Source organism: Merops nubicus, unplaced genomic scaffold (assembly GCF_000691845.1).
Source record: "Merops nubicus isolate BGI_N331 unplaced genomic scaffold, ASM69184v1 scaffold9115, whole genome shotgun sequence".
Classification (NCBI taxonomy): domain Eukaryota; kingdom Metazoa; phylum Chordata; class Aves; order Coraciiformes; family Meropidae; genus Merops; species Merops nubicus.
Genome location: NW_008610248.1, coordinates 19435 through 39939, shown reverse-complemented (window position 1 = coordinate 39939; position 20505 = coordinate 19435). Strand labels below are relative to the sequence as shown.

Sequence of the window (20505 nt, the reverse complement as noted above, 5' to 3'; positions counted from 1 at the left end):
GGGGCAAGAAAGAGGGAAGGTGGGATGAAATTCAGTGTTCATTTCCAAGGTGAAAGGTTTGGTGTCCTACAGAAGAGCCATTTCCAGCTGCTTGGAGAGCAGAGCTGCATTTGCCTTCCCAGGCTGTGGAGTGGAGTTGTGGGGGGGTTCTCCTGGGGGGGTTCACCCAACCTTTGGGCTGTTTGGGGAGGCTCTCGTGCTGCTCAGCCCTGGGGGAAGCTGCTGTGTTGTAGAAATGGGAACTAGCAGCAGTCCCATGGTGTTTCTCACTTGGGGGAGGCTGCCACTGGTGGGTTTGGTTCCGTTTGCATGTTGTGGAGGCAGAACTTTCAGTTTGCTTTGCTCCTGTGCAGAGGAAGGTCAGGGCTTGAGTCTTGGGTGCATTTATTATCCATGGCACGCACTGCAAACATCAGAGGAATGATTGGTGGTGTGCTCAGGACTCTTTTTTTAAGGCTACAAGGAGAGTGTGGCACAACTGGAGAGGCTGAGCTCGGTGGGAAGCTGCTCCTAGACTAAAATCATCCCAGAGCTGCCAAACTAGAGTGACCTTGCAATGTCTACATACTAATTCTGGCATTTTGGGGTTTTTTTTAGACTACAAACACTGAGCTCTAACTGCTGAATTTGAGGCTGAGGGGAATGATCTTCTTGAATCCCATTGCTGAATAATTGTGCTGGGAGGTCCTTAGTCTTTCAAGCTGCCACTTCCTGAGCACCTTTTGGTGTCCCACGTGGCAAAGGTGGGACTGGGTGTCAGGAGCCCTCTCAAAGTTCATGCTCCCTGTGCTGTTGCTGGATTGAGTCACAGCATGGCAGAGGTTGGAAGGGACCTCTGGAGGTGTCTCATCCAACCCCTCTGCTAAAGCAGCTTCCCCTAGGGCAGGTTACAGAGGAGAGCACCCAGGTGGGTTTGGAAGGGCTCTAGAGAAGGAGGCTCCACAAGCTCTTGGGGCAGCCTGTTATCTTTATAAACATCTGAAAGCATCCTCACTTGAGCTTGCTGTCTCTGGGAGAATTATTTGGCAAGGATGAGCTGACTTAAAAGTAATAAATGCTACAAAACAAAAGAAAACATCTGCTGTTGTTTTTATTGGTTCATGCAGCTGCTCCAGTGGTCCTTCACATGGACCATGTTGCCACTTGACACCAACCAGTTGAAATTCCTGGTTGTTTTGCCCTTGATCTGGACTTTTGTTGGGTTTTTTTAGGTTTATCTGTGACATGAAGGACACCAACCCCCCGAGTGCAGGGCAGAGTGGAAGGTAACCTTAACTCTTAACTCTTCCCTCTACATGTCTTCCCAGGCTTCACATGGACCATGTTGCCACTTGACACCAACCAGTTGAAATTCCTGCTTATTTTGCCCTTGATCTGGACTTTTGTTGGGTTTTTTAAGGTTTATGTGTGACATGAAGGACACCAACCCCCCGAGTGCAGGGCAGAGTGGAAGGTAACCTTAACTCTTCCCTCTCCATGTCGTTCCCAGGCATCTGAGGAGGCCTCGCTCCGGGCTTTGGAGAGTCTGATGACAGAGTTCTTCCACAATTGCACCACAAATGAGAGGAAACGAGAGATAGGTGAGTTCACAGCACTTCTAAAGGAGGGTTCCCTGTGCTTTCTCCTCAGCAGAGATGGCTTCTGTTAAATATAGCAGCTAAAAGTGCTCTAGCTGGTACCAAAGTAGCATCTTAGCCTCTCCTGCTTACCTAGGTACTTGGAAGTCAAGGCTTGTGCAGTTTGGCTTTTGGAGATCCCATGGCAGGTCCTACAGATAAATGAATATGTTGGCAACTCTACTCCTGTGAGCATGGAGATGCAGTTTATCTAGGATAGCAACTTGATCAAGGCAGGAGAAGGATGTTGGGTCTTTCTCTGCCTGCACTTTGCTGAAGTTCACATCTTGGAAAACTTCTACCTGCTGCTTGGAGATGGAGGATGGACTTCAGATCTGCTCAGCATCAAGAAGGGAAAGCAGAAGACTGTCCTAGTTTCTGTGAAATGACAGAATAAACAGAGAGGTTTCATTTTGGCTGGTGTTTCAATTGAAGAGGTCCTTCTGCAAACCAGCAGAGATCCTCGAGGAGCTTTGGGTTAGCTTCTCCCACCCATGGCTGTAAACAGGCACTTTGCTTTTATCCTCAGATTTCTGCCATCTCTTAACTTCAGTGCCAAAAGTATGGTCAGCATGAAAAGACTTCCAGAAATCTGGTAAAATAAAGAATAAGCAACTAGGCAAGTTTGGAGAGTTTTTTCTCCATCCCATTCATGTGGGATGACTGAATCCTGTACCTGAGTGTTCAGAGAGGTTTCTGAGATGCTGCCCTACAGCAAATCAATGGTTCTTGGAGTAATTGCATTAAAAGAAGAGTGGATTATGATGCTCTGTGTGATCTGAAGTACATCTGGTCTTTCACAGTGACCTGATAGCCCAATATTCATCATTTATAGAGAAAATGCCAATACTCAGAATACGTTTTTTTGTGGGGTTTAATATTCAGCTATTAGTCTGGTGTGGTATTTATGTCAAAGCTGTGTTCTAAAATGACTTCCCTATTTTGTTTTCCTTAAAGCCTCTTGTTAGATTGCTTTTAATACTTCAGAGCATGATTTTAATGGTTTTTTTTTTCCTCCTCCTTCAAGTTGAGTCATTCCCTGAACCATGGGGATATCTCCCATGCTCAGGGTGTTATTGTGCTTTCACTAGACATTGTTGTGGAACAATGTCATTTTTTTTTAATGCTCTCTTTTTTTGCAGAGGAGCTTTTAAATAACTTTGCCCAGCAGATTGGAGCCTGGAGATACTGCCTTTATTTCCTGTCAAGCACAAGGAACGACTATGTCATGATGTACAGTCTGACTGTGTTTGAGGTAAGATGTGCACTGTTGCCTCCTTTCTGTCCAGTGCAGTTTTATATGGCAATAATTTTATTGGAAAATGTTGGTCTGAAATGGCAGCCCTAATAAGTACAGTGATAAAAGATGCTTTTATTGCTCTCTCCAAGAGAGGCTGCTTAATGGCAGGCTGAGAGTAGGAGAATATGAATCTTTGTACACAAATTGAAGAATTAATTTCCTGGCATCTCTCAGTACAAATTACCTCCAGTTTCAGAGGCTACTTTAGTTTTCTGCACCATGCTTTTAAGAACGTTATTGCTTTTAAACTCTTTTTTTTTATGGTCAGAAATATGGGCATGATTATCTGACAGCAGCTACTGCAAAATCTAAGAGGGAAGGCAAAGTTGCTTTTATTTTTCTGCCATCTTGTAGTTGTGCTTAATGCTCCTGAACTACATCCCACAAGCTTTTGTGCTAGTCATAGAGGTAAAGTCTCTTTTAAAAGACCATATCCCACCCTTTATCTATCTATAAAAGAGCAAAGTGATGGTTGAAAGCCTAAATATTGATTTGTGTGTCTAGTGGAAGAAGCAGAAGTAGTCTGTGGACTCAGCTGATTTCTCAGTGACTAGTGCAGTTGCTTTCCCCAACAATATTCTGGGGTTTGGTCAACAATAAATAGGTTTCCCTTAACAATATTCTGATCTTTTGTGGCCTCTAAATTGTGTTCTTGGCTGTGTTGGCCATCTGAGCTGCTTTCCTAAATCAGAGGGGGTTTCTATCCTTTGCAGGGGGCCACTTTTTTGGTAGACCAAACAACTCTGTTCTTCAACCTTGTGTTGTTTGGAGGAATGATCCAGATTGTCCTTGTTGACTTCTGCACTTCCAGTGCTTGCCTCATTTCTCTGAGGTTGCACAGAGAGCCTGGACTCCCTCTGCAGACTGAATGTGGTTTGCCTTGCTCTCAAAAAGGGGTAATTGTGGCAAATGCTGTGGGGCTGGATATCACACAGCAGCAGCCTGCAGGAATGAAAATGATTTTCATGAAGAGGAAAGCACGTTTGATTCCTGAGCCTCTGCTGCTTTTCCCCCCCTCTTTGGAGTAGCACTGAAAAAATAATTGTGCCCAGAACAAAGAAATCACTGTCCAAGTGTAAAGAGAAGAACATGGGTCCACAGATGAGAATCTCTCCTTTGAGGAGCTTGAGTTGCCAGTTGGCTACTGTAGTGTTGCCCAGGAAACTGGTCCTGAACATCTTCCCAAAACTGTCTCCCAGGTGGAGAAAGCTGCCACTTTGAGGTCAAGTGAGTAGGACAAAATTCAGTAGGCATTAAAGCATGAAGATTAAAACTGAAGCATCTTCCAGCTTCACTGGGGCTTCTGAAATTCTTGTTCTGGACTTAAATTGAGGAGCTGTCATTTGGTTAGGTCATTGTTGGTTTTAAGCAATAATTCTGAATCTCTTTTCTGCCAGAAAACCCAAAAAGCAACCTCTTGGAGGAACTTAATGTATAAATACACCTCTGAACATCTACACTGTGAACTGGTACCTCTGTGAGGTACAGCAGCTCTTGAGGCTCTGGTGTTCCAGAGTCCCTAAATGGGCTCATGGCATGACAGGAAAGCAATTTGCAACTCTGCCTTCTGATGGATTTTGTTAAGTGGACTAAAAGCTTTCTGCTAAAGTGGTGCCTTGTCACTGCAAGGCAGTCACTCTGACCTTCTAGCTTGGCTTCAGGAGACCTGGGTGCAATCAGTCTTCTACAACAAAACTTGCTTCTCTTTTTTCTCTTGTCCCACTTCCCCCTTGCAAGGGGAGAATGCAGGTGTCCAGGGTCAAAAGAGAGCTGGCATGTGTATAAAGTGTTTCCACTAGTTCTGCTTGACCCAAAACCAGTTCAAATGGTGATGTGCTGGTTGCTGTCACTTATCAGTTCATAGAAATCATAGAGTCATTTCAGTTGGAAAAGACCTGTAAGATTGAGTCCAACCAGCCCCCAGCCCTGCCAGGTCCCCACTGCCCCGTGTCCCTCCCCCCACATCTCCACAGCTTGGAAGCCCCTCCAGGGGTGGGGACTCCACCACTGCCCTGGGCAGCCTGGCACAGCCCTGGGCAACCCTCCAGGGCAAGAAATTGTTCCTCAGGGACAACTGAAACCTCCCCTGGGGCAGCTTGAGGCTGTTTCCTCTTGTCCTGTCCCTTGTTCCTTGGGAGCAGAGCCCGACCCCCCCCTGGCTCCAGGCTCCTGTCAGGAGCTGTGCAGAGCCAGAAGGTCTCCCCTGAGCCTCCTTTGCTCCAGGCTCAGCACCCACAGCTCCCTCAGCTGCTCCGCCCCACACTTGGCCTCTAGACCCTTCCCCAGCAGCTCCGTTGCCCTTCTCTGGCCACACTCCAGCCCCTCAAGGTCTTTCTGGGAGGGAGGGCCCCAAACCTGACCCCAGGATTTGAGGTGCAGCCTCCCCAGTGCTGAGTCCAGGGGTCCAATCCCTGCCCTGCTCCTGCTGGCCACACCAGTGCTGACCCAGGCCAGGGTGATGGTGTGATTGGTGATGGATACACCAAACAATGGTGTGTTCAGAATCTTGGTAGCAGTTTCTGGATCACTGAAACTCATCTTCTGTGGAACTCTGTAATGTTGGAGGGCTTCTACAAATTTGATAGGCTCGTGTTGGGGGTGGGTTTGGGGTTTTTTGTTGGACCTCATCCCTAAGCACTGCGTGGCTTGTAAGAGGCTGTCTTCAGTTGCCTGGGTACCCCTTTAGGTAGCAAAGCTTGTTCCAGTTTAGTGCTGCAGGGTTTGCCCTCTGTTAGCTGCTCTTCTGCCTACCATAGTTTGTACACTCCTCACCTCTCCACATTAACAATCTCAGGGTTGGTCCTGGGGTGCTCACTGGTAGAGCCTCTCAAATCCCAGCTCCTTGCCCAGAGAGCCTGTGTGGAGCTCTAACAAAAGAGGAACATCTTCAACCTCAGCGAAGCCTGGCCAAGAGGAGCTCACTGGGTAGGTCTGTTTCTTTTCCAGAACCTGATCAATAAGATGTGGCTGGGGGTCCCATCTCAAGACAAAATGGAGATCAGGAGCTGCCTGCCCAAACTCCTCCTAGCTCAGCATAAAACTCTGCCTTACTTCATCAGGAACAAGCTCTGCAAAGTCATCGTGGACATCGGCCGACAAGACTGGCCCATGTTCTACCATGACTTTTTCACTAACATCTTGCAGGTAAGACCTTTCTAAAGGGAAAACTTGGTTCAATTCACAGAGAAATATTTTCTTTCCTTGAGTAGTGACTCCTCTCGATGAAGATGAATTAATGACATGAAAACCTAAGTGGCTTCTCAAATTCCTTTTTAATTGTTCAAATAACCTTTAGCTTCTTACATTTCTTTCTAGTATTACAAGTTTTTTAACAAAGGGTCAGTGCTATGCAACAAGTATCAACTGCACTTTGAATTTTAAATGTTTAGTAGCTGTTCAAAATGATGATGGAGTTGTGAGCTCTTTAAAGAAAAATGAGTAAAATTATGGATGCGTCACTGAGTGATTCTTGGAAGTGAAGTTTCTAAATGCTGCTCTTGGAGATTTTTCATCTAATAGCCAAAGATAGCCTAAAATCTTTGGTGCCTCATCATGTAAGGGCACTGATGGAATGTTGTTGAGGTCAGAGGGCTCTTGCAGGCAGACTGGAGTGTGTGTCTGAGGCTGAGACTGTCCCTGGTTTGAACGTTGGTTGTAACTCAGCATCTGCAGAGTGATGCCTGAGCCAGGCCAACTGAGCTGCCACTGGAGCTGAGCTGGGCTAGTGCAACCCTCCTGCTCTGGGTCCAGTGTTTGGTGTCCAGTTCTCTTTAAATTGTTCCTATTTAGGTTAAAGAAGGTGAGTGTTAACTGAAGTGCTGCAGGGTCTTCTTTCTGCTGACATCATTCCATCATTTGAATGCAGCTCTGCCCACAGACAAGGCACTTATTAAAACAAAATAAATAAATTAGAAATCCTGAGTGTCAGGAGTTGATTTAAGACAAATGGCTCTAGCATTAATTGCAAAATTTAAAAAAAAATATACTAACTTGGCACACAGAGCTGGTTCCTAACTGGTGTCATCTCTTCTCAGAGAGCTTTCAGTAACCATGCAGTGCAGTTTTTTTCCTGAGTGGTTAATTGGACCATAAGTACTCTGAGACAACTGCCTGCACTTATGGGTTGGGCTTTCATTTCACTTGGATCTGCAGCTGAATTTCTGAGCTTCTGCTTGGGTTGTTTTAGCACTTTGGAGGTTATCTTGAAGTGATTGCAGAGCCCACTTCAAGTGTCTGTTTTTCCTTCAGCCTCTTCTTGTGAACTCAGCTTCAGAAGGAAACGTTTCCATAAATTAATTTATATAGCAGACACTTTCCATAACTTCTCAGAGAAAGTGAGTGAAAAACACTTAACACTGAACTTCAAGACCTCAAAATAAAAGGAAGCACAGGGGCAGAATTACTGGTTTGTAGAGTTGCAAGTAAATCCTCTGAAGACTTTCTTCTAAGAATTTGAAACAATAGTTTGATTCTTCAGCATTAATTTGTATCCTAGTACCCTGAAGCAGTCTCTAAAACCTCTGCTGAAGCATTGGAGGTGTGGAGAAGAAAAGTAAATTGGGGTATTGTCATTATGCAAAACAATTTTACTTAGGAAGTGCTGCTTCAGAGGTATGAAATTCGTTTAACACTACTGAAGCTCATGATATTGCTTAAACTTCCTGGTCTTATCAGAAAACACTCTGAGAGGAGATGTTCAGTCTCTTTGCAGCTTACTAACACCTTGTGCCTTTAATTTAACTTTCTCTTTTAGCTGTTTGCTCCTCTGCCATCCTGCATCCTTTCTGGAAACCCTTGTACACCTGGACCAAGGGCTTTTAGATGGGCTCTTTCACCAAACTCTGTAGCCTTAACAGTGTTCACTCAGTGTGCCTCTGGTTTGGTAGGTCAAGGAGATTAGAACTGAGGTCAGCCTCAGAATCAGAATTTATGACTCCAAGGATTACTTGTGGTGGTGGCAGTTGGCTTTAGGCTTGTTCTCCCAGAGGGAGCAGCACATAAATTGTGGTGGATGTTCCAGGTCAACAGAGGAGAAGCAGCCTTGAGTTTCAGCTGAGAATCAAACTTTGTCCCACTTGAATGTGTCTTTAATACCCCCGTGGGTAATGAAAGCAAGCACTGCTGCTCTCTCTGCTCCTGTTCCTGTGGAGCTTTCCCTAGGGGCAGTCCCTCTTTTTGGGGTCAATGTGATTTCCAGTTGGAGGGGTGATAGAGACACGAGGAGAGGTCCTGTGCCTCAGGTGTGTTCCTGTGTCACCTGCTGCTGGCTGCAGCTCTTTGTAGGGGAAAGGATGGGCTTTATTCATGAGAAAGTGCTGAGCTGCTGGTGCAGGCTCCTGCCCTGAGCGTGGCTGCAGTGGGAGCCCTGTTTGTGGGGTGAAATCACTGGTGCTGAGGCAATTCGGAGAACTGATGATGTCAGCAGAAGGCAGCAAAGAGAAGGAACAAACTTACTGGTAAACAGGCTGGAGCAGAGAACGTGTGCAATGACATTATGAAAGCTCTCTTGAAATTCCTCTGGTGCTTCAACTGTTGCACCATCCCAGATCAATGTCTCAGGAAGCAGAGGATTTGCAATTCTCTCCCCTCGACCTGTGGGAACTGAGGCTCCCTCGCTCCCCGAGCCCTCGTCAAGTGCTAATCCTCTTCCTAACCCCCTGCTTGTCAGCTGATCCCTTTGCAGAGCCTTCTCCTCACCCAGTTGCATGCGTGTCTTTCCCTCTCAGTTAATTCAGTCTCCTGTGACCACTCCCCTGGGACTGATCATGTTGAAAACGACTTCAGAAGAGCTGGCGTGTCCGCGGGAGGATCTCAGCGTGGCCCGCAAGGAAGAGCTCCGTAAGCTGCTCCTAGACCAGGTGCAAACAGTGCTTGGGCTCCTCACAGGTACGAGCTGCTGCCCTCCCAGCCTCCAAACAAACACCCTCCTTTTCACCAGCCCTGAGATGGTGCAAGCTTGAGTGTTCTGAAGCAACCCCTGGGCCACGTAGTGGCTGCTCCTGCAGCTTGAACGCTCAGCTCTGTATAGAAACTCCAGAGTTTGGGTAGCAGAGGAGCTGTAGAGCTACATCTGCCCCTCTCTTTGTGAAGATTGTGTATATAAGCACTTGGGCTCACTAAGAGAAGACCATCTTCCTTGTTGAAGCACTGAAGATGTGTTCTCCCCAAGTTCTCTAGTGGTGTCCAGTGTATTTGTTAGGTTGATCTGACTTTTAGCAGGTTGTTCTGAACAGTGTCTCTTTGGCCAGGTATTTTGGAGAGCATCTGGGACAAGCACAGTGTTACTGCTGCCACTCCACCACCATCCCCAACTTCAGGAGAAAGTGGTAAGGATGGCTAAAGCTACAAGATGGTATTTCCCTGTACTTAAACTTGCAATATCAGGTATAGGTTCCTTCCCTTGCTGTCTAACCTCTTGAAATAACCCTTTCCTAGGGCTTTTCACAGGCCAACAAATTGCTGGTTGGAAAGACAAACCTTGTGGGAAGAAGCAATTCCCACTGCAGGGGATGCCCCCCTGAAAATGCCACCTCACTGAAAAATACACCCGTAGCTTCTTGTCCTCAGATGGCAGAAAGCTTTCTGAAGTGTCAGTGCAAAATGCTTTCATGTCAGTGTGTTGATATTATCCTCTGCTTTTCAGCTGTAAGCACATCAAAAGCCAGAGTGAGGCAAAGCTGGAGCCCTAACTACAAAAAAAAACCCCAAACAAACAAAACCAGGTGGCTAGAGTTTTGTGTATGTGTATTGTGAACATGGTTTTCTGCCTGTTAGTCTTTTGCATGGGTGTTTTATGTGATCTAAACTCATATATATGTCTAGTTCTTAGTTATTCTCAAAGTAGAGACTATATTTCTATGTCTTTCTTACTTGGCACACATTTCACTTACCCTGATAAGGCTAAATAGGGGGTGGATGTGTAGGGTCACCCCAGGCATGATTCTGATCTTGAAGTTCTACCAGTTTCTCCTGTGCCTTGAGGTTCCCTGGCTCGTTGTTAGGTTCAGCACTGTCCAACAGCTTCTGGTGCCTTTGCTCCTGCCTCTGGAAAAGAAAGGAAGAGGAAATACCATGATGCAGTGAAGTCATGTGTTGTCTGATCTTGGCTCTGCTTTTAACAAGGGGAAAAAAGAAGAGCCTAGGATCTGGAAACCTGTAATACCTGGTTGTGCACAGGGAGGAGATGAAACAGTTGTGGATCTGATATTGCTTTCTCCAGAGCTGTGCTCAGTGCAGTGTGTTCTGTGAGTTAACACAGTTGTACCAGGTACAACTCATCTTTGGGACTGTAAACAGTTAAGTGAGAGTCACAGATCACTTCCTTGTGGCCTTGCTTGCACTAGTCAGCTTAAGAAAGCTGCCTGTGATAAGCTTCTGTTTAACAATTTTGGTTAGAGTTAAAATCTTGTTGAGGTTTGAGCAGAATTTCAAGTGCTTCTTTCCTCTAGAAGAGCTTAAGACACTTCTAGGTTTGTATACAAAACAAACTGAAAAAGGAAGAAGTATTTCCTTGCTTTCAGGTTGAGGGATTTTGCTGGAGGTAGCAAAACTTTGGAGAGAAAAAAATATTAACAGAATAAAACATTGCAGTGTCCCTTGGCAAGAGTGATAATGCTTGGAGGGGGCAGGAGTGCCAGCTTCACCCAGCCTGGCAGCAGGAGCCTTGAGGTGCCATTGAGCAAGGTTGGAGTCTTCCATGGTAAAAAGTGTTAGTAGCAAGTGTCTTCATGGCCAAAAATGATGCTGTGTTTGTCCAGAGCAGCTTGAATGGCTCTGTGGGCACCCTGAGCAGCAGGTCCAGGAGTTATCTTAGGAAAAAAACTAACCCTGTTTTATTCTGAGGTGTCAATAACTTAAACTGATACAAAATGTGTATTTTAGGGGTTGTTTAGAGTTGTGATTTAAAACAAAATAACCTGTGGAACAGATTCTGGGCTGGTGGCCAGTGGAAGCCCTTTTGAGATGGCCTCACAGTTCCTCAGTGGATGGTTGGATGGTGCTTGTGCTGAGGCAGCTTTTCCTCCACCTGTGCCCTCACCTCGTGACTTTAGATCATGTTTCTCCAAGTGACAGTTTGCTGCATTTCTCTCCTGGGTCTTTCCTTTCTCCCCCTTCAGGGAAAACAAACCAGCTTCTTAACACAGCATGTTTTTGAGGGAATTGTGAGCATTTAAGGCTACACTGACAGTTCCTTCAGAAATTCAAGTTGAATTTCATTGGGTCCTGCCTGTGCAACCTCATTTATTTGAAACTCTTTGGGGTTATTTTTTGTGCTCTCCCTTAACTGCTCTCTCCATGTTAAAAATGGTGGTGCTCCAATTTCTGAAGTCCAAAAGGAGGGATTTTTCCCCCCCCCCCTTCTTTGTTTTATGAATCAAATGTCCCTTGGGTCACCATTTGGTGACAGGATCAGTCAAAAGCTCCACGGGGTGGAGTGAGAACCATGATGAGGCTGCTGCCATGGAAAACCTCGTGGCATCACCTATCTCCTGGTCTTTATCTGGAGGCATAAATGTATGGCTGGAAGGAGAACTCTGGGGCAAACACAGGTCTGGTGAAGCTCTGCCATTCAATTCTTCACTATGAAGTGTTTCTCTGCCCTTAGCATATGTGAAAGCTGGGAGCTGACCAAATCTTTTTATCCACCTCATGTTAAATGGATTTCATTGATGCAGCAAAGCATTTCTCCTTACTGGTGACACTTCAAACTTTCTTGCTGCTTAGGTGAGGCCACCACCTTGTTCTCTAGACATCCAGGTGGAAGGAAAGGTGTTCCAAAAGGCAAAACATGCTTCAGAGTCCCTTTCAATGCTTTCCTTCAGAGCCAAAAATCTCTTTAGGAACCTGGGAGACCTACACTTCCTTTTTTTTTTTGCACAGGGAAGCAGAGTGAAATGGTGACTTGCAAGTCTTGCCTGGATTTTAAATAGCACTCAAAGACAGTGTTAAACTCATTTCTCCTCCCACTGAAGCAAAGGAACTCTGGTTGTCTTCTGTGTTGGGAAACATTGGAGTTATTGCATCAGTGTAGAATTTACTCAGCAATAATCTCTAAATGTTGTCTTTATGTGATTTATGGCTTTTTTTTTTACTGGATTAATCCCTTCCTAAGGCATATTCACTCAGGTATGGTCAATAAATGAGTAACAGAAATGTTTGATGCTGCTTAGTTCTGCAGAGCTTGCCTGTTCCCAGCCCCTCCCTGAGGGTTCTCTCCTCGTGCTTGAATGCAGTTGGCCTGCAAATTTCTCACCTGTTGGCAAAAAACCCAAATACTTACTCAAAATCCCTTAAACTCTGAGCTTCCTTAGTGTACCTGGGTGCAAAATGCTCAGACAAGCTGCTGTGAGTCACAGGGATCTCATATATAAAACAACTCTTACAAGGTATGGCAGGGATTTATGGATTTAGTCATGTAGGACATTGATCTTGATGAAAAATGGAGACTTAAGAGGAATCTGTTCCTCATGTAAACTTTTGAGTGCTTTAGAAGTAGCTCAGTAAATCATACCTGTTGTTTTCCTTCTGCTACTGTGTTGGGTCATTTCATTTTCCAACAGAAATTACTCAGATTTTTCTGGGGACAGCTTTAAATTCTGTAACATAGCAAGTGCCTGTGGATTTCTAAAGGTGAGGAGACTGCAGCTGAGGAGGAGTCCAAAGAAGTCCTTAGCTGGGGAAGGGTCTAGAGCCCAAGTGTGGGGAGGAGCAGCTGAGGGAGCTGGGGGTGCTGAGCCTGGAGCAAAGGAGGCTCAGGGGAGACCTTCTGGCTCTGCACAGCTCCTGACAGGAGCCTGGAGCCAGGGGGGGGTCGGGCTCTGCTCCCTAGGAACAAGGGACAGGACAAGAGGAAACAGCCTCAAGTTGCCCCAGGGGAGGTTTCAGTTGTCCCTGAGGAACAATTTCTTGCCCTGGAGGGTTGCCCAGGGCTGTGCCAGGCTGCCCAGGGCAGTGGTGGAGTCCCCACCCCTGGAGGGGTTTCCAAGCCCTGGAGCTGGGGGGTGAGGGACACGGGGCAGTGGGGACCTGGCAGGGCTGGGGAATGGTTGGACTCCATGAGCTTCAAGGTCTCTTCCAACCCAAATGATTCTATGATTCTAGAAGAAGAGTTTTGATGAGTCTGGGGAAGGTCATTAGGTTTTTAGCATGTGGTGTGTGGAAGCCTGAGAGTCAGTGGGGCAGCTGGAGGTGTCTCCTTAGGTTTCCATAAAGCTTTCAAGAAAACTTCTCACTAAAAGCTTGGAACTACTGCTTGGGACTGTGTCCGTGGACATACACATGGAGACGTGGGAAAAGGGCTCAATAAAGAGACAAGGAGGCTTGGCAGTGCCACCTAGACAGTCAGAATGGGGAGAAAGGAGGTGTAACTGAAGACCAGCAGGGAGATCTTGCCCATCTTTGGGCAAATGGGAGGTGAAATGCAATGCAGAGAAGCATAACCTGTGTTTGGACAGGTAGAGCAATGCTCAGCTCATGCCAAACTGTGGGCTCCAAACCCACCTTCAGTATGCAGGAGGAACTTCTGAGCCTTGCACCAGATCACTCTACAAAAAATTACAGATTGGTAGCAGTAAAAAAAAGATCAGTGTCTGCTTTGGATTCATCTACACCTTGAAGAGTGGCTGCAGTTCTGATTTTCCTCTATCACCAGGGGAAGAGGAAAAATCAAAGGTTTGTAGAAAGGCAGTGAAGATGGCTGAGGGTGTTGAACTGCTTTGATGTCAGAGACAAGAGAAGCAGCACTCTTTCTTCTCTCAAAGGAAAGGAGAACGAGCAGCTGCAATAGAAACCTGTGGAGTGACAAGCAGAGGGGGAATGGATAGAGATTATTTCCTTTCCCTGTTTGGGTCAGGAGGAAGGAAATGAAACTCGCAGCTGATATGGCCCCAAAAAAAACATCTTGGCACTGTATAGCTAGCTGAGTTGTGGAACACTCTCACAGGATGTTGCAAGTACAAAGTTTCTGTGGCTTCAGTTGGAGACCAGGTAAAATCATGGAAGGGAAACCCTGAGGCTGTGCAGGATTCTTCAGACTCCCCCCCAGCTCCTGGAGGTTTTGTAATGGGGGTGGTTGGAGGCTGGGGAATGTGGTCTGTGCCTGCCATGGGCTTTGGCTTGCTGTAAAAAAAGGTACTGTACTAAGGAGGCTTTTTGGTCTGGCTTGGAACATCTGCTCTTGGATGAGCCACAAACTCTTGTACCAGCAGAAGCAGCTCTGCCAAGGTTCAGTGTAACATGGAAGTGCCAGAGAACTCCTGCAAGCTGACCTCAAAGATGCTCAACCTCGTGAGGGGACTGAATTTAACTATAAATTCCTAAAATACACCCCATGGCATTGCTGTTTTCCAAAACACTTGGCCAATAAGGTGAGGATGGTGTGAAGCTCCTGCTTAGACCTGATCAGCTGCTCTGATCTGAACAAAAACCATCAGGAAATTCCTGAATAGAAAAATTCCTAGTTCATCTCAGACAAATCTGTGACTCGCTGCATTCCAGAGGCTCTGATGGCTTTTTAACTTCTGTCTAGGGCTGGTGGTTGCCCCATTGGAAGGGAACTGCCCTGGTTTCTAACACAGATATCCACTTTGCCTCCTAGGTGACCTCTTAAGTAGCCTGTTACAGAGTCCCAGCGCGGCCAAATTATTGAACCAGCCAATCCCCCTCCTGGATACTGAAAGCGAATACGTCTGTTCCTTGGCACTGGAGTGCCTGGCACACCTCTTCAGCTGGATCCCTCTGTCTGCCAGCATCACCCCCTCCCTCCTCACCACCATCTTCCACTTTGCCCGTTTCGGCTGCGACACCCGCGCTCGGAAGATGTCTTCGGTCAACGGCAGCAGCCAGAACTCACTGCTGGGGCAGGAACGTGGCAGGCTTGGTGTCCTGGCCATGGCCTGCATCAACGAACTGATGTCTAAGAACTGTGTGCCTATGGAATTCGAGGAGTATTTGCTAAGGATGTTCCAGCAGACTTTCTACCTCCTGCAGAAGATTACCAAGGAGAACAACGCCCACACGGTGAAGAGCCGGCTGGAGGAACTGGATGAGAGGTAAGAGCCACCAAGCAGCTGTAGGAGCTGTGCATAGGGGCCTCTTGCTTTCTAAAGGAATGTCTTTTATTATTTTGTGGTCATGCATGGTGTGTCTAATCACCTTTTTTTCAGAGTACTGTGCTGGGGGAGACGGGCAGAGAGGTAGGTGCCCACAGGTAAGGTTCTGGTAAGGGGCTGAGTTTGCTGAGGGACCGTGGTGGCACAGGGTTGTGTTCTTTCCTGTCCTCTTCCTCCCCTTTCCCCCCCCTTGACTGCAGGTCTGAGGTGGCACAAGAGCTGAACCTGCCCTTCATTCAGTTGTAAGAGAAACCAGAAGAGGCTCAGTGAGGTAAAGGCATTGCAGTCTTCCCTTGCCTGGTCAGTATCTGCCTTCTCTGCTTAAACTCCAACGTACAAAGAGCGGCTAGATACTCTGTGAGTGACAGAAACTAGGAGTAGTTTCCTACCTTTCATCAAGACATGAGGATTTCTGATGGCTTTTTCTATCTTGGCTTTTTTAAACAACACCCAGAGACAGCTTGGGGTGACTCTGCAGCATCTCGGAGGCTGCGTTACCACTTTCCAGAGAGTTACAACCCCCTTTGCTGTCTAAAACAAGCTTGGCTCTTTGATTTTGGACATTCCTACTTGTAGGAGGGAGAGTGAGACTCCTCCTGCTGTTGTGTTGAGTGGTTGGAGCCACGTGGTGGGCAGGGTGCTGGCTGGATGCTGCCTCTCGTTGCAGGGCTGGCCAACAGGTTACAACTGTGCCCCTGGGCTCAGTTTCTTGCTACAGATACCTGATGGTGGAAATACCCTTCTGGTGCTGCTGTAGAAAATGTCTAGTCCCAGATGTGGCTTTTTGAGCTAGGAGGGGTTTGGTCCTTTGTGATATTTTTTTTGTTTGTGTTTTTTTTTAATATCCACTCAAGAGCAACATCCAATTCAGGAAGAAAACTGTGGGTCTGTTTGTAAAGATGATTTGCATGTTTCTTCTGTAAAATTCCTTTTTGCCAGGTCTTTCTGTATCTTGAGATACATCTCTAGCTTCAGGATGGTAAATCTAGAGGAATCTTGACTTCTGTTGAACAGTGAATTCTACTTGCTCATTTTTGGACTAACTTGCTCCGACTTCAGCATCACTCACTTCCTAAAAATAAGATGTGTAGAAGTCCTTTGCATACAAGACAGGTTCACAGGAGTTACCCTCTGGATTTCAGAAAAGCTCTCCTGGAAACCCACAGTTCCTTATTGAACTTGGTTCTTTCTTCCATGGAAAACATCAGCAAGCAGCTTTTGTTGGCAAAGCTGGGGGGGCTGTAGCTGTGTTGGCCTTCACAGAGATGGTGTTGCCCTGTTGGTACATTCTGCTGCTCAGATGTTATCCACAGACATTGCTGGTGTCTGGAATGAGGAGATCCTTCTCTATTCATTGCCAGAGTCTGAAATAAAGAAGCAACTAAGATGTTCTGGAGACCTGATCAATCTAGCTGGCTTCTGGAGGAGTGGAACTTTCTGGGCTGTGTCCTCTCAGTAGGAAAGGACACGAGGATTTTCCTTTTGTTTTTGTGCCCTTAAGTGACACTTTTAGGTCCAAACCTAAAGAATTTAGCATGTGAAAGTGGCATCTTGGCTTAGATTAAGAAAATCCTGAAGACATCTTGGCTTAGACTAACAAAATCCTGGAGAAGATTGGAGCTGAAGATGCAAACTTCACTAGGTTGCTGTTCTTAGAACCTGCTTGCCCTGGCTCTGTTCCTTCCCTTCCTCTAACAGTGCTGCTTGTTTTTGTTCTGTCACAACATCAGTGTGGCCTTGAAGAGCTGGTGCTGCCAAACTAGCCCAGAAAAAGAGTAACAACTGTCTTTTGGTCTGGTTCTGTTTGGCTTTGACTTGAAGATCCCAAAATATGGGAGATGGCTCTGAAGGATCCAAGCAATGGCTCAGTTGGGGGCTGGCAGAGCTAGAGACCAAGGAAGGATTTCACTGATCTTGGATCAGAGCCTCTTCAGAAAACAAAGATGAAAAGAATGAAGGAAATGTTTGGATCTGGAGTGGGTTTTTTTTTGCTAGCTTTGCTTTTGAAGGGTTTGATCTGTGATCAGGTATGTTTAGTGGTGACTTGTCAAGTAGACAGTACCAAATAAAAAGGAAACTTCATCTTTTTGCATATTCAAAGTCTTATGTGGGTTTTTTAGGCTCATAATAACCAACAGTGCTGCAGCTTTTTGTTAGCTGGAAGTATTCCTGGTCTTGAATTAGTTCTTATTAGAAAGAATGGGGTTCTCCCCTCAAAATGAGTTTGCAGAAAGGTAGAACAAGGCAGTGCAGTAAAACCAGGCTGGCCATGTGTGCCTGAAACTTTGCTAAGCCCAGCTTTTTATTTAGAAGAAAGATTTGAAGTCCTCTTGCACTTCAGAGCTCCTGCTGTATTGGATTCCTGGAGCTCTGGCTCTCTGTCTGTGACACTGATGGAATATTTAACTCTTTTCTGTATAGTTAGATCTGAAGATGATTTCTAACCTTGAAGAAACCAGTATTGGGCAGGATGTGTTCTTATTCCCCACTAAAACCTTACCCCACCATGCTCTCTGTAGTTTTTCCTCAACTATCCACTCAGGAACCCTCAGTGCTTGCAGAGAGGTCGTGCTCTTGCTGAACCCTCTGAGATTTTGGTGGTAGGCTTCTTGTTGGACCTTTGCTTTGCACAGCCCCAACCTGCTCAGGAGGGAGATGGGTCTTTATAATCTAACTCAGCCACAAAAGCCTGGGCTCAGTTCAGAAGCTGTTGGATAGTTGCTCTGCCCTGCAGATGAAATGGTCCTTTCCAGCTCTCCCCTCCGTGGCTCTCCTCCTCCCTGGTGTAAAGTTAACATGTGTGTTGCTAACTCCTGCATTAACTTCTTGCTTCCAGCTGAATTCCTCAGGGGTACAGTTGATTTCACTAATCCCATCTACATCCGTGAGGTGCTCCTCGTTACAAAAGGATTTCTCAAGGGTGGTAGGGGATTGTGCTTATTTGCAGGCCTGGTTGAACTCAGTTATATTTCTCTCTGAATCTGAAAGTTGCTTTTGACTAGATTGTCTTTTCTGCTGTTTCAGGTATTAATGGAATGAAGGGTTGCCCGTCCTGTAGGTAATTGTTGCAGGGCTTTATATTTTAATCCTTCTGCTGGCTGTGAATTGTAACTTTTCTTTTTAATGAAAGGATTTTGAGTGCGTTTTATCACTTATTTCACTGAAACTGCTTTCCCTGGAGGCCTCCTTCATGTTTTCTCAGTTGTTTTCTCCTTTCCCTTGTAGCTACATTGAGAAGTTCACGGATTTTCTCCGGCTCTTTGTGAGCGTCCACCTCCGAAGGATTGAATCCTACTCCCAGTTCCCCGTGGTTGAATTTCTGGCACTGTTGTTCAAATACACTTTTCATCAGGTACAGCCTTGTGACATCACTTCCCCTCAGTCTGTTCTCTGTTCTCTTCCCTTGTACAGCAGGGTGAGCCCGTTTCCAAGTGAAGCTGGTGAATTCAATTAGCCCAGGGTATAAAGAAAAAACAAACCCAATCAATTTGTCTTACTGATGCCTCCCTGTGGCTCTGGGGACTTGGAAATGGCTGAATGTGCTCTTGGAGTTAGCTGGAGACAGGGATCACGGGTAGTTACCTTACAAGAACAACTCCTAGTGGTGAACTTTGCTTCTGTTTGATTTCTTTTCATCGCCCTTGGAACAGATAATGTTGTCTGGAAAAATTTCTCGTGTTTTGGGGAGTTTTTCTCCTGAATCTGCTGCTTTTCCTGTCTCTGAGGATTTCCTTGCAACTTTGAGCATTAAAAAAAAAACACTCTGTGGTTTTGGTACGTGTTACCTTCCTGGAGAAACTGTCCCAATGCAGCTCAGCCCTGGTTACACTTACATGGGAATAATAACAAGGAACCAGGGTTATAAAACACTAGAAGCTGATGCAGCAAGCTGTGGGTTAATTGCCCCTTGTCCTGTCCCTGGGCACCACTGACCAGAGTCTGGCCCCAGCCTCTTGCCCCCTGGGGGCCCTTTAGCTCTTGCTCAGTATTGATCAGATCCTCTCTGAGGCTTCTCCAGCTGCACAGCCCCAGGGCTCTCAGCCTTTCCTCAGCATCTCCATAGCCTCTGCTGGACCCTCTCCAGTAGTTCCTTGTCCTTCTTGAACTGGGGAGCCCAGAACTGGATGGAATAGTCCCCAGGAGACTACTGGCCTCTTGGCCATAAGGGCCCATTGCTGGCTCATGGGGCAACTCATTGTCCATGAGGACACCCAGGTCCTCCAAAGAGCTGCAAAGCAGGTCAACCCTTCATCTGTACTGGTGCAGGGGGTTACTCCTCCCCAGGTGGAGGACTCTGTGCTTGCTTTTGTTGAACTTCATGAGGTTCCTCTCCACCCAACACTCACACTGGTCTGTCTCCCCCTCCTCCCCTTTTTGTATCGTCAGAAAACGTTTCCTCTCCACCCAACACTCACACTGGTTTGTCTCCCCCTCCTCTTTTTGTATCATCAGAAAACGTGCTGAGGGTCCCCTTCATCCAGGTCACTGATAAATGTTCTGAACAGGATTACACCCAAAATGTGAAATCATTCTTTCTGGAGCTTATACTCACTGTGAATTTTGGTGTATTTCAGCCTACCCATGAAGGTTACTTCTCTTGCTTAGTCGCTCTTCTTGGACTACCTGACGAGCAAGATCAAAAGCCGTCTGGCAGACAAAGAAGCAGTGCTCAACAGGTGAGAATTTGGGCTGTGAGAGGTGCAAAGAGTTTTCATGGTCACCCTGGAAGGGCTGAGGAATCCAGTGTTGCTTACTCCAGCTTCACTCGTGGTCGAGTCTTTTCTCTAACATCCATAAAAAGTGTAAACTTCAGGTTTTCACAGTAATTCGAAAGAATGGCATCTGGGCAAGTTAGGGCAGAAAACCTCTCACTGACATGGGCTGCTAGGTTCACACACAACCTGAGGAAGAAGGTTTTGCAGTCTAAAATAGAACTGTAACACAATTTAGTAAATATTAGAGCACCTATTAAAAGAGGAAACCACAGGGTAGGTCACTTAGTGTTCACGTGGCTCGTACAACTGATTAATGAATTAGGGGGAAAAAATGCCATAGGTAGGATTTTTAAATTCCTCTTTAAGTGGAGGATGTTTTTTTTCTGAGAAATACTGCTGAGATTGTTTGGAAGCTGAAAGCTCCACTTGCTTGCTTGTAGTTGCATGTGTTGGTTGCAACAGTGGTTGGCAGCTCTTCCTTTGTAGGTGCTGTGTCCTGAAATGGATGATTCTCTTTTTTTTTCCTCTAAAAGCCCCTTTTGCTGCCATTTTACAAATCTGGTGAATATACTGGTATCTCATTCAAGTTTTGGGGGCTTAAAAATGCCACAGCTTGTGCCATATTATATTTTGCTAAGCACAGGAGGAAGCTTCTTGCCCTGGAGCACACCAAGTAGTTGGGTTTTGAAAGATAAGCTGGCATCATAACCACAAAGAACAAATGTGGAACTAGCTCACAGCAGACAGCTGCCTTCCTTTCAGCA

General features: G+C 46.1%; 1 protein-coding gene across 1 annotated transcript in view; it reads left to right on the top strand.

Annotated features, from left to right (window-relative positions):
- Positions 1–1495: 1495 nt before the first annotated feature.
- XPO6 (exportin 6) overlaps positions 1496–20505 on the top strand; it is a 36372-nt gene continuing 17362 nt past the window's right edge. Inside the window, 9 exon segments of the mRNA XM_008940847.1 lie at positions 1496–1580; positions 2759–2871; positions 5863–6060; positions 8643–8802; positions 9165–9242; positions 14513–14966; positions 18252–18378; positions 19601–19629; positions 19631–19702. Coding sequence (XP_008939095.1) covers positions 1529–1580; positions 2759–2871; positions 5863–6060; positions 8643–8802; positions 9165–9242; positions 14513–14966; positions 18252–18378; positions 19601–19629; positions 19631–19702 — 1283 coding nt within the window. The 5' untranslated portion in view covers positions 1496–1528.